Genomic DNA, 12,523 nt, shown 5'->3' with positions numbered 1-12,523 from the left:
ATAAACTGAGATCAGATATGAGAGATTAGAAACTCAGAACACCTGTGAGGACCCAGTCATGGAAAGCACACATTATTATTTCTGTGGCTGAGGCAGGAGGGACCATATTTGAAAGGGTTCTGTAGCCCATGCTAAGGAGAATTTTACCTAATAAACCATGGGAGCTATTGAAGTGTTTTTAAGCGGGAGTGCCATGATTGCATTTGATAATTTCGTATTTAAGAAATTCTGCCTGCCAGGTAAAGGACTAGTTCATTCAACCAATATTAGTAGAGTGCCAGCTTCCTGCCAGACACAGCTCTAGGGACTGAAGGATATTAGTAAGCAAAACAGACAAAGATCTCCATCCTTAGTGATTATATTCTTAGGGATGATGGCAGCTGATAATCTAACATAACAAATGAGTACATTATATGGTATGTTAGCTGGTAATGAATGCTTTGGAAAAGTGAGAGACTAAGGAGAGTTAGGAATGTTGGAGAGGTGGTACTATTGTGATTTTGCATGACACTGTCTCACCAGAAAGAGCAAGGAATGGCTCTGGATGTAGGGAGATGCACACTGGCAGCAAGGTCAGCCCTTGGGGCAATGGATCTGGGGAAGAAGTTCCACAGGCCTAGAAGTAGGTTTAGGGACATTTAGAGAATTCCAGAGTCCCAAGAACCCAAATCGTGATGGGTGGTGGGTCAAAATTCCAGAGGACACTCTTAACAAACACCTCACACTGCAGGAAGCCACATGGCCATTATTGGGTTCTCTATAGCACGGGGCTCAAGGTAGATGTCCCTCTTGCCTGGCCTACTAGACAGATTTAGAATTTTATTCTCAGTGAAATGTTGTGCCATCAAAGGATTTTGAGCAGGATGCTCTGCTACAATATAAGGAGGGATGACAAGATACTGAATTAAAGTGACAGCAGTGAGGTATTAGAAAGAAGAACCATCATCCAGAAATATTCTGGCACAGAATTAACAGGGCTGGGGGATGGGCTGATTTGTAAGATGAGAGATGTGTAGGTTTAAGATGACACACCCAAGATTCTGGCTTGAGGTGGGTGTTATAATTATTGGCATCATAGGAAAATGGGGCACAAAGAGTTTTTATGAAGTACCCAGGGCCTTAGAGGCTCATAATTCCTAGACCCAGGATTGGAACTCAGATGTGTCTGACTTTAGTGTGTGAGATTTTAACCAAGGCACAGAAGATGCTATCCCTAGAAAGAAGAAGGTGACTGGTTGGAAAGTACCTTCATAGTAATGTTTTGTCTATCTCTCTGTTGGCCAAAGGCAGCAGTGTACAAGGAAAGTCCCCTAGGATGGGCAAGGAAGAAGGGGAAGTTATAACCAGGGGTGGATGAGCCAGGCATCCTTTCTGTTGTTAGAACATGTTACCTGCTAATGTTTTGAGCTCTAGAAATAAGAATGCTGGGCAAGTGCAATATTAAGATGATATCTTGTCTGAGTACATTTGTATTTTCAATAAGGAAGAGAGTCTTCAAGTCCAGCTAAGGCCCAGCATTTCCCTATGGAAAGCGCTTAACGGAGCTCCCAGTTGTTACCGACTAATACGTCCCTCCCTAAAGTGAGAACAGGACTACAGCCCACTGTGGATCTCACAGTCCCTTCTAGCTACTGCCTCGTTGCACTCTCCCTTTATAGCACTCTTCTCTGAAGCTCTGCCTATACTCTGTTTTCTCTGCACCCTTACCTCTCATTTTCTCTCCACTTTCCACAGGTTCTCATCTACACCAAATCTACCAATGTCATGCTTAGCAGGCTCACTCATGACCTCCACGCTGCTAATGCTAACTCCCAGGAGCACTGGCTCAACTGAGTACTCCCTCCTTGTAGCACTGTGTCTTAAGCTCCAGATTTCATTATAATTAAGATGTGGCGAGGCTAACAGATCAGGAGATAATGGCCATTGAAAAAAAATAGTTTGTTGTGTTCTCAGAACCTGAGAGGAGGCATGCCACACTGCAGTGGCCACACAGAGAAGCACCAGGGTCAGAAAGGAGGTAGAGCAGAAGGGGAAATGTAGCCAGAAGCCTTTATTGTGGTTTCCACAAGAAGGAATGGGCAAGGCAGGATAAGCAGGCTTACATTTTCTAGTTTGAAATAGTTCATCAAGATTTGGAACTAGGGGCTGTCCCTTGTTGTGTGGTACCTGGCCCTGGGGTAGTTAGGACAGTAAAGGAGGTGGTTGGAGTTAGGGGTTCTGGATTACTTTGTTTGCATTTGAAAGACGCCCCTTGAGTGAATTGTTTACTGTCTGAAGAACTGGCTAATCCTGGAGGGGCAGTCCCTGCATGACCAATATGCATCACATTTTCAAAACATCAGAAAACAGAAAATAAAAGACAGGATTAGGTTGCATTTTTGCCCTTCCCCTAAATTTATTTTGCTAGTGCTCTCCCTCCCAGAGATCCATACAGGTTGGAATGCCCCACATCTCAATCCTTGGACAGTTTTTCTCCTGTGTTTCCTGGTGGTAATGTCATGCAGCCCCATGGCATTAAGTAACATGTAGACATTGAAGACTCCCAATTTTATCTCCACCCCAAACTCTGCACTACCTGTTATCCAACTGCTTACTAAACATCTTCATGGGGATGTCTAGTTGGCTTCTCAAACCACATACATGCCAAACATATACTGATTTCTGATTCTTGATCTGTTTCGGTCTTCTCCAGTTTAAAATGAGTACTTCCATTGCCTTAATGCCTCAAGCCTCAAATCTGGAAATTTTCCTGGATTTGTCTATTTTCATCAGACTTCATATTCAACCTGACAGTAAACCCCATAATGTCTTATTTGAAAAGATAAGATACATAAGTAAATAGGAGGACATGCTATGTTCATATCTGGAAGACTTAACATCATTAAGATAGCTCTTTACCTCCAGTGGATCTACAGATTCAGTGGAATTCCTATCAAGATTCTAGCTGCTTTTTTGTGTGTGTGTTTGTGGACAAGCTGATCCTAAAATTCATATGGAAATGTAAGGGGGCCAGACTTTCTGTGAAGGAAGCCTGTTAACTAATCTACATGGCTGCACCCTGAGGGGCAAACTTCTAAGGAACCCACCTCTAGGGCATGGTGTAATCCTTTCCAGAGACCTTGGAAGGCTGGTGCTCTTTGCACATTCATCCTCTGAGTCACTCCAGAGCACCAGTACATACGGGCAGGAAGCCTTCTAGGTGTTTTGTGTACTGGTTTTTTTAAGCAGCTGCCTAGGGGATTTCCCACACCTACATCATCTGACTCCATTGACCAAAAGCTTGAATTACTCCTTTCCAGGGGACTTTGAGAATCAGAGATGTCTTTGGGCAGGCTGCTGCCCCCAGAACACTGAATAAATAGCAGACTGATGTACATACCCCAGTTCTCTCTGTGAGAGAAGCCTCTTTGCTTCTCCTAGAGCTTCAACCTGAGGGGCGGGTTTAAAGTCTTCAGGTTTAAGGTCTTGTACATCTTTAGTGGCCTGCAGAGATGCTCTCAAGGACCACAGGCTATAGATGCCATCTTGGTGCTCTCCCTCTGCCTTGCTTCTGCTCACCAGCATGATCCAGCAGAAGGCTTGTATTAGTCATCAGGGTCCCAGATTTTTGTGACTGCTACCCAGAGAATACTCTAGATTGCTTGGCCCTGCTGGCCAATAGGACTTACACTTCCAGCCCACATGACTGTACTATTTGCATACTTTCATTAGCTGTTGCCTAAGGATCTTTCAACCAACCTGAATCTAGGTGTAAGATCCTGCTCTTTGGGCTACTGACAGGTCTTGGCACATCTTCCACTACTGGGAGCTATTAAAAATAGAATCGGCTGCTTGGACAAGCACAAAGGTTTGCAAGACAACCAAGGGCTGAAGCAGGGTTGAACAGCAAGTTTCATCTTGTATATGAGACCAATTCTTCAAGACTGGGAGAAGTAGTTGTTTCATCTACTGTGTAGAAACACAGAGAATCAGGCAAAATGAAGAAACTGAGGAATATATTCCAAAGTCTTCAATAAAGAGTGTTAGAAATATTGGATAGCCACACTCAAAAGAATGAAACTGGACCACTCTCTTATACCATACACAGAAATTAATTCAAAATGGATTAAAGATTTGAATGTAAGACCTGAAACCAAAAAAGTCCTAGAAGAAAACCCAGGTGATGAGCTCCTTGACGTTGGACTTGGTGATGATTTTTGAATCTGGCACCAAAAACAAAAACAACAAAAGCAAAAATTAAAAGTTAGGATTGTGTCAAAATAAAAAGCTTCTGCACAGCAAAGGAAATCATCAATAAAATTAAGTTAACCTACTACATGGGAGAAAATATTTGCAAATCATTTATCTGATAAAGGATTAATATCCAAAATATCTAAAGCACTCATACAACTTGGGACACCTGGGTGGCTCAGTGATTGAGTGTCTGCCTTCGGCTCAGGTCATGATCCTGGGGTCCTGAGACTGAGTCCTACATTGAGCTCCCAGTGGGGATCCTGCTTCTCTCTCTACCTATGCCTCTGCCTCTTTCTCTGTGTCTCTCATGAATAATAAATAAAATCTTTCTAAAGAAAAAAAAAATAACTCCTACAACTCAGTAGTAACACACATACAACAGAGTCAAAATAAAAATGGGTAGAGGATCTGAGTAGACATTAAAAAAAAAAAGACATACAAATAACTAACAGGTACATGGAAAGATGTTCAACATCAGTCAGTAATCATCAAGGAAATGCAAATCAAAACCACGATGAGATATCACCTCACACTTGTTAGAATGGCTAGTATTGAAAAGACAAGAAATAACAAGTGCTGGTGAGGATGTGGAGAAAAGGAAACCCCTGTGGACATTGGTGAGATTCTAAGTTGGTATAGCCACTATGGAAAACAGTATGGAGGTTCCTAAAAATTTTTTTAAAATTAAGCTACCATATGATCCAGCAATTCCACTTCTGGGTATTTATCTGAAGAAAATGAAAATTCTGGGCAGCCCAGGTGGCTCAGCGGTTTAGTGCTGCCTTCAGCCCAGGATCCGATCCTGGCGGCCCCGGATCGAGTCCCACATGGGGCTTGCCGCATGGAGCCTGCTTCTCTCTCTGCCTCTCTCTCTGTGTCTCATGAATAAATATATAAAATCTTAAAAAAAAAAAAGAAAAGAAAATGAAAATCCATTTTTATGAAATATCCAGAATAGGCAAAACCATAGAGACAGAAAGTACGTTGGTGTTTGCCAGAAGTTGGAAGAAGGAAGGAGAATTGGGAAATTTCTGTCGATGGATAGGAGGTTCCTTTTTGCGGCAATGAGAATGATACAAAATTAGATAATGGTATGGGTTTCACAATTCTGTGAATATACTGAAAACCACTGAATTGTCCGTATTTTAAATGTATATATGTATTTTTATACATATTTATTATTTATATATTTTCATATATACATTTGTACACACATACATCCTTTATTGTATGTCAATTATACTTTGATAAGGCTGTTGGAAAAAATAAATTTAAAGAACAAATAAGGCAGCCCGGGTGGCTCAGTGGTTTGGTGCCTCCTTTAGCCCAGGTTGTGATCCTGGACACCCGGGATCGAGTCCCATGTTGGGCTTCCTGCAGGGAGCCTGCTTCTCCCTCTGCCTGTGTCTCTGCCTCTCTCTCTCTCTCTGTGTCTCTCATGAATAAATAAAAATCTTAAAAAATAAATAAAAAAAACAAATATATATTTGTATGTAATCTATACCTTTCTACAGACCACTTCTCACCTCTGCTAGTGCCACCACTCAATCCAAACTATTATCTCTGTAAAAACATTCCTCACCTATCATCCTGCTTCTAGTCTTATCTAACCCAATGTCCTTCTCAAGAGTCTATTGTTCACACCAAAGCTGAGTCCTATTTTAAAAATGTAATGAGATCATGTCATTCACCTGATCCAGGACTTCTGTTGGCTTTCCATCACACTCAGAGATGCTCTGCTTTTACCAGATTTAGATATATGGCTCCAGCCAATTTCCCTTGGAGAAATGATTTCATGGCTAATAAAATTTTGAAAGCCTCTTTGAGAACAGAATAGCTGACAGTGGTGTATCCTGTCCCTTTTGCCTCAACCACAAGAAGTCCTGGGATGGGAAAAAGCATGAGAGCGAGGGTGGAAGCGTAGTAGGAGGTGTAGTGGGACCAAGGTCGAACACCCACTCAATGTAGCCAGTTTTGTGCTCTCCCCATCTAAACTTGTAAGTAACAGATAGTTCACATAATGGGCAAACTCTAACACAACACTCAAAAGAGCTGGACACTTTCCTGCTCAGGCAAATACCAAGTGTTCATTGAGAATCGAGCTCTGTTCTACTGAGCACTATCCTTGAATATCTGACTCCCAGAGCTCAAGTCCACCTGATGAAGTTGGTGTGCATTATTCATTTGGTAGTCATTTGCTTTTCAAGCATCCACCACTACTGAAAAAACTATGGGAGGCTTTGTGAAAGAGACAGAGTTTCGGATAATCGCCAGTATGGGTTATTCATGAGAACTGGTTCAGTTCATAGTCAGAAAAGGAAGAAGAGCTTCTAATTTAGATTGATAAAGAACAACCTGCTTCCTCTTACCTCATCTCCCATCTCTAGGCAACCGGCTTTTAACTTGACTTCCAGGGGCTCTGCTGTACCCCAATCTACCACTGCGAAGACGACCAAGAGGCAGGAGACTAGGGTACAGTGGAGCTCCTGGTAGGGAAGTTATAACTTATCTTCCAGGGGCTTGTTGACGAGTCATTTCCCTGTTTTCAGGAAGGAGTGAATCAAGAAATCATGAGACCCAGCAAAACTGCAACAGACCCTGAGACTTTCAATTGTTTATTTCAGATCGGGTACAGAACATGTTCCTCCTCCTGCTAATTTTGAGCCTGGGAATGCAGCTTCACCAGACATCAGGTAAGAAAGAGCCAAAGGAGGGACCTGAGGAAGAGGAGTAGGTAGTTGCCCCTAGCTGAAGCCGATGATGAGAATGAGGTCCTCAGGCTGAAGGATTTCTTTGAAAGAAAGTGCAATTACTGTCTGTTACATGCACAATAAAAAGAGTGGTGCCCAGGGTGGCTTGTGCTTGCCTGTATCCTTGTCTTACAGAAACAAGAATCATATGGCAGATGAGGAAACTGGAATTCAGAAAAGGTATTTAATTTACCCAAGATGACGAGAGCCGATAGGTGGCACAGCAAGATTCCTACACAACTAATGTCCTTAGAACCTTAGAACCATCATCAAGCTACGGTGATGATGATAATCAAGCATGGCAGAGAAGCCCTCATCTTCCCACTTTGGAGTGGGTTTTTGGAGTTAAATTTGATGACAGACATGTATTGAATGTTGATACTGGGCATTCACAAAACCAAAAAGTACGTTGTGATGAATTATGTTTAAGAACTAACCAAAGGGAAACTATAAACATATTGTATCTTGCTTTCTCCTCAAATTTAGAATTCTTCGTTTCTTCCCACTATACAGTATCCAGATAATATTAGTTCAAATATTAATCTCTTCAAGGGTATTTTTTTTTTTTTTTGGTAAGTCTTATCATTTCATGTCTTCCTAAGTAAGGAGTTTTAACTTCAAAGATTTCTTACAGAAGCAACCTGAGGGAAGAAAAGTAACAAAAGGATCTGAGGACTGATAAGAATGCTTACTCCTGGGGAAGGGAAGAGATCTGGGATGAGGATAAAAACTACAAAAAATTTTTTTAAAGATTATTTATTTATTTATTCACAAGAGACACAGAGACAGAGAGAGTCAGAGGCACAGGCAGAGGGAGAAGCAGGCTCCATGCAGGGAGCCCAACATGGGACTCAATCCCGGGTCTCCAGGATCACACCCTGGGCCGAAGGCAGCACTAAACCCCTAAGCCACCAGGGCTGCCCTAAAAACTACAATCTTAACCATTATGTTTCCCAGGTCTTTTTCTTTTTTGACAAGAAATATACATTAAAAGAAGTATTATACCCTTGCCTAGCTATTAAAAGAAATACAGTTTTACTTGTATAAGAAAAATATAAAATTTAAAATATAAGAATTCTTTTTAAAAGAATGCTTTAAAAGGCATATGAAAGCAATCAGGCTATGGGATCCAGTGCCCGAGGAGAGCCATGGCTGTCAGGGTGGCCACGCAGATGGCCTTTCATTCCCTGGTCATTCCCTTACTCTGCTTATTCACCCCTAAATTTGCACCTCTCTTTGAGAAGGAAAAAAAAGATAGTATGAATTGAAGGGATTTAATTCCTTATTACCCTCTCTATGTAAATTTCTAAATTTTAAAAAGAATGCTTGAAACAGCATTGTTAGTCCTTCCAAAAAAGCCCTAAACAACCAAATGCCCATCAACAGGATAATGCATAAATTGTGGTATATTAACCAAATGGAAAAATATACAGCACGCAAATAAATTAATTACAAAAATAATGCACCTACATTTAAGAGTCTTTTTTTTAAATTTTTATTTATTTATGATAGTCACAGAGAGAGAGAGAGAGAGAGAGAGAGAGAGAAAGAGAGAGAGAGAGAGGCAGAGGGAGAAGCAGGCTCCATGCACCAGGAGCCCGATGTGGGATCCGATCCCGGGTCTCCAGGATCGTGCCCTGGGCCAAAGGCAGGCGCCAAACCACCACCCAGGGATCCCCTACACTTAAGAGTCTTAGCAGCATAATATTGAGTTAAAAAGAACACAAAAAATCAAGCACAGAAGGCAACATATAGTACAATGTCCTTTTTATAAACAATGTATTGCTTAGGTATCTATGATAAAGCTTAGAAATAAGCCAGATATTAAGAAACACAATATACAGGATGTTGATTACCTTTGGTGAAGGAAGTAGACCTGTGTCATTAGTTATGTTCTGGTTCTTGGGGTAGGTGGTAGATTCACAGATGTCTTCATTTTATTTGATTTGACCATCTGTTAAAATTTTTCTGTATTTAAACTTTTATGTTGTAAAAGATACCACAGGTACAGGAAATCACATGAAACAAGTATAAAGCGTCATGTTATCGTAAGGTGAACACTTGTAACCGTCACCCATGTCAAGTAGTAGGATTGTATCAGACTTCTCTGAAACCCTTTATCTGCCCTGTCCTACATAGCCTCATTCTCATAACACTGTACTATCTAATCTACCCTTTTCTCCATTAAAAAAAAAAATTTTTTTTAAATTTTTATTTATTTATGATAGTCACAGAGAGAGAGAGAGAGGCAGAGACACAGGCGGAGGAAGAAGCAGGCTCCATGCACCGGGAGCCCGATATGGGATTCGATCCCGGGTCTCCAGGATCGCGCCCTGGGCCAAAGGCAGGCGCCAAACCGCTGCGCCCCCCAGGGATCCCGACTCCATTAAAAAAATTTCTTAAATATTACTAAGAGAAATCTTAGTAAGCACTCAGCAAGATAGGTTCTTCATAGTTTCAGAATCAACGAATACAGTTATCACTCATTTTAAAGGCTCTCTATATTTCACCGGACATGCTGTGACTTATTTAGCCAGTCCTTTATTGAGAGAAATCAAGTTGCTATAAGTGTTTATGTATAGATTTTTGTGAAGAATATGGGTTTTCATTTCACTTGAGTAAATACCTAGCAGTAGCACTGCTGGGTCATGTTGGCAAGTATATATTTAACTTTATAAGAAATCACCAAACCTTTCGATAGTGGCTAGACTATTTTTGCATTCCCAGCAAAGTATGAGAGCTCTAATTATTCCACATTCTTGGCAACACTTGGTATTGACACTGTTGTGTTTTTTAAAGTCATCCTAATAGGTGTGTAGAAGTATCTCTAGTTTAATTTGCATTCCCCTAATATCTAGGGATGATAAGCATATTTTCACATGGCAATTGGACATCCATATGTCTTCTCTGGTAAAGTTTGTGTTCAACTATTTGACCATTTTTAATTGGTCTGTTCATTTTCTTATTAAGTCTTTAGAGTCTTTTATCAGATTGTGATATGCAAATATTTTCTCTCAGTCCATGGCTCATCTTTTCATTCTCTTGACAGTGTCTTCTGGACAGCAAAGATTTTAAATTTGGTAGAATCCAGTTTATCTTCTTTTTTCTTGTGTGGATTGTGCTTTCGGTGTCATGTCTAAGAACTCTATGTAGCCCAGGCTCTCAAAGATTTTCCTATGTTTTCTTTGAAACACTTTGTAGTTGTACATTTTATATTTAGGTTTATAATCCATCTTGAGCTAATTATCATAGAAGATATAAAGTATATGTCAAAGGTCACTTTGTGTGTGTGTGTGTGTGTGTGTGTGTGATGTCCAGGTTCTTCAGCCTCGCTTGTTGAAAAGACTATCCTTTCCTCATTGAATTGCCTTTGGATGTTTGTCAAACATCAATTGGCCATATTTGTGTGGGTCTATTTCTAAACTCCATTCTTCAATCTGTTCTTTGTGTATATATTTTCACTCATAGCACACTCTTCTGATTTCTATAAAATTATAATTCTTTTTTTTCTATATTTTTATTTCAAAACCTAAGGACATCTTGTAACCCAGATACTTTTAAGAGGAAATAGTCATTTCTGTACTTTGTCATGTCTTGCAGGAAAAGTAACCCCAATCATCATTCCATTTATTGATTTTTTTACTTCTTTCTTCATCCTCCAAAGAAGTTAAAAACCAGAGGCTCATAAGAATATGGTGATGCTTGAGGTCACTCTGGGGTGGGGAGCACACCCTGAATCCCTCCTCTTAACCCACCTTCAGCTGTAAAACTACTTCTTCAGGTCCCTGAGGTATACAAAACAGAATCAGGTTCAGATTTCTAAGAAATGAGACATGCCCTGCAGTATTCCTACAAAGAGGAGCAGATGGGTCAGGTGTCCAGAGCAGGCTTCTACCCTAAACTAGGAACTAAAGTTTTCTCAAGACTATGGTTGTGTAAAACAGCCCCCACCTTTCAACTTCATTAAATATGGAGTCTGAAAAAAACTTCAGCTTCTGTTATTAAATGGAAAAAAAAGTATAAAATTAACTTAAAGGGGAAGCTATCTTGGGAGGTAATGCAAATGATTTGTTTTGTGTTTCTGGAGATGTGCCAGGTACTGACTCTTATTGATGCTTGATTGCAAATAAAATACACAATTTCCCTAAGAACTTTCAAGAAGGCTCCATCATTACTCAAACCAGCTGCTTTAATCTGTTTAAAGAAACTGCATTTATGAATTTTGTGTGACCTGGCCAAATTTGTTACCCTTTAATTTAGTCAGGGGGCCCAAATGAATGGGAAAACCTGCTTTGTTTTGGATTTGTCTGCCTAATTATATAGTTGTGGAAACTTTTCAATTTTCTCCTTTGTCTTATAACTTAAGGAGTTTAGTGCTAGGTTAAAGCTTAATTAGTAACCCCTGATTTCAAGCTATATTACAAAGGTATAGTCATCAAAACAGTATGGTATTGGCAGAAAAACAGACACATAGCTCACATAGCTCAATCAAACAGAATAAAGAGCTCAGGAATAAATACACACACACACATACACACACCCCACACATATTTTCCTTAGCATAAAGCTGAAAAGTCTATCTATCTCATTTTGGATGTACTATATACATGTCAGTGGATATATGGTCATATCTGTAGAGTTGTTCATACAGGCTTTCAAGACACAGAGATATGAACTGGAATCCCAACCTCATGAGCTATCACTCTTTGACCTTGGGCAAGTTGTATCACTTCTATAAGCCTGAGTTTCACTACCCGTTAAGATAGGCATAGTAACTCTACCTTGCAAAGCTGGGGAACATTAAATAAGATGATGATATAAAGATGACCCCAATGTCTTGCTCATTGTGTTTAATAAATGTTAACTATTACTCTACTTCCCAGTAACAGCCCAAATGCAGACTAGTGTCATAACTCTGATTCTCAGACATTAATGTGCACATGAACTATCTCAACTTCTCTAGGTCTGCTTCTCTAGGTCTAAGGCAGGGCCTGACATTCTAAAGCCCTATTTTGCTCTCAGGTGAAGCTGAGGATGCTTTGAAAGGCAGGATAATAAAAGATGTTTGTGTATGCAGGTGTTTTATCTAATCAATAGTTCTCAATACTCTGCACGTTAGAAGCCTCCAAGGAGATTAAAAAAAAAATTTAATGCTGGCCTCAAAAAAGAATTAGAATTTATATTTAAAGGATCCAAGGTGGGGCCTGGTATTTTTTTTTTTAAAGCCTCCCAAGTGATTCCAAAGATGGCCAAAGTTGAGGTGTTCTGATTAATGATTCTGATGTGCATCCAAGCTTGAGAAAAATACTTTCACGCAGTTGTTTGCAAGAGTGTTTTTATTTCCTCTGTAATTTGCAGTAAATAAGAATAATTTAGGATCTTAAAAGTATATTGCATTCCCTGAACTCGTTTTTCTGGAGTAATCAAGCTCACAGCTTGGCATGTCTTAGAAGCTTTAATTGAGGCAAAATTACACCAAATAACAATCCTCTAGTTACTCTGAGCTACTCAGATATTTGATTCATGTTTGCTAATTGCTC

The 12,523-nt window shown here is 40.0% G+C and overlaps 1 protein-coding gene across 4 annotated transcripts in view; it reads left to right on the top strand.

Moving 5' to 3' along the window:
- The window catches only part of PDCD1LG2 (programmed cell death 1 ligand 2), a 59,346-nt gene that overhangs the window by 5,077 nt on the left and 41,746 nt on the right, over positions 1–12,523 (top strand). For 3 of the 4 annotated variants that reach the window (XM_026001627.2, XM_072761465.1, XM_072761467.1), the window contains exon 2: positions 6,858–6,926. In XM_026001627.2, coding sequence (XP_025857412.2) covers positions 6,858–6,926 — 69 coding nt within the window. Of the gene's footprint in view, positions 1–6,675; positions 6,723–6,857; positions 6,927–12,523 lie in introns of those variants that run through there. The other variant, XM_072761469.1, reaches the window with a different exon arrangement.

The sequence above is a fragment of the Vulpes vulpes genome, chromosome 1 (assembly GCF_048418805.1).
Source record: "Vulpes vulpes isolate BD-2025 chromosome 1, VulVul3, whole genome shotgun sequence".
Lineage (NCBI taxonomy): Eukaryota > Metazoa > Chordata > Mammalia > Carnivora > Canidae > Vulpes > Vulpes vulpes.
Note: the sequence above shows the minus strand (reverse complement) of the source record. Positions and strands in the feature narration are given on the sequence as shown.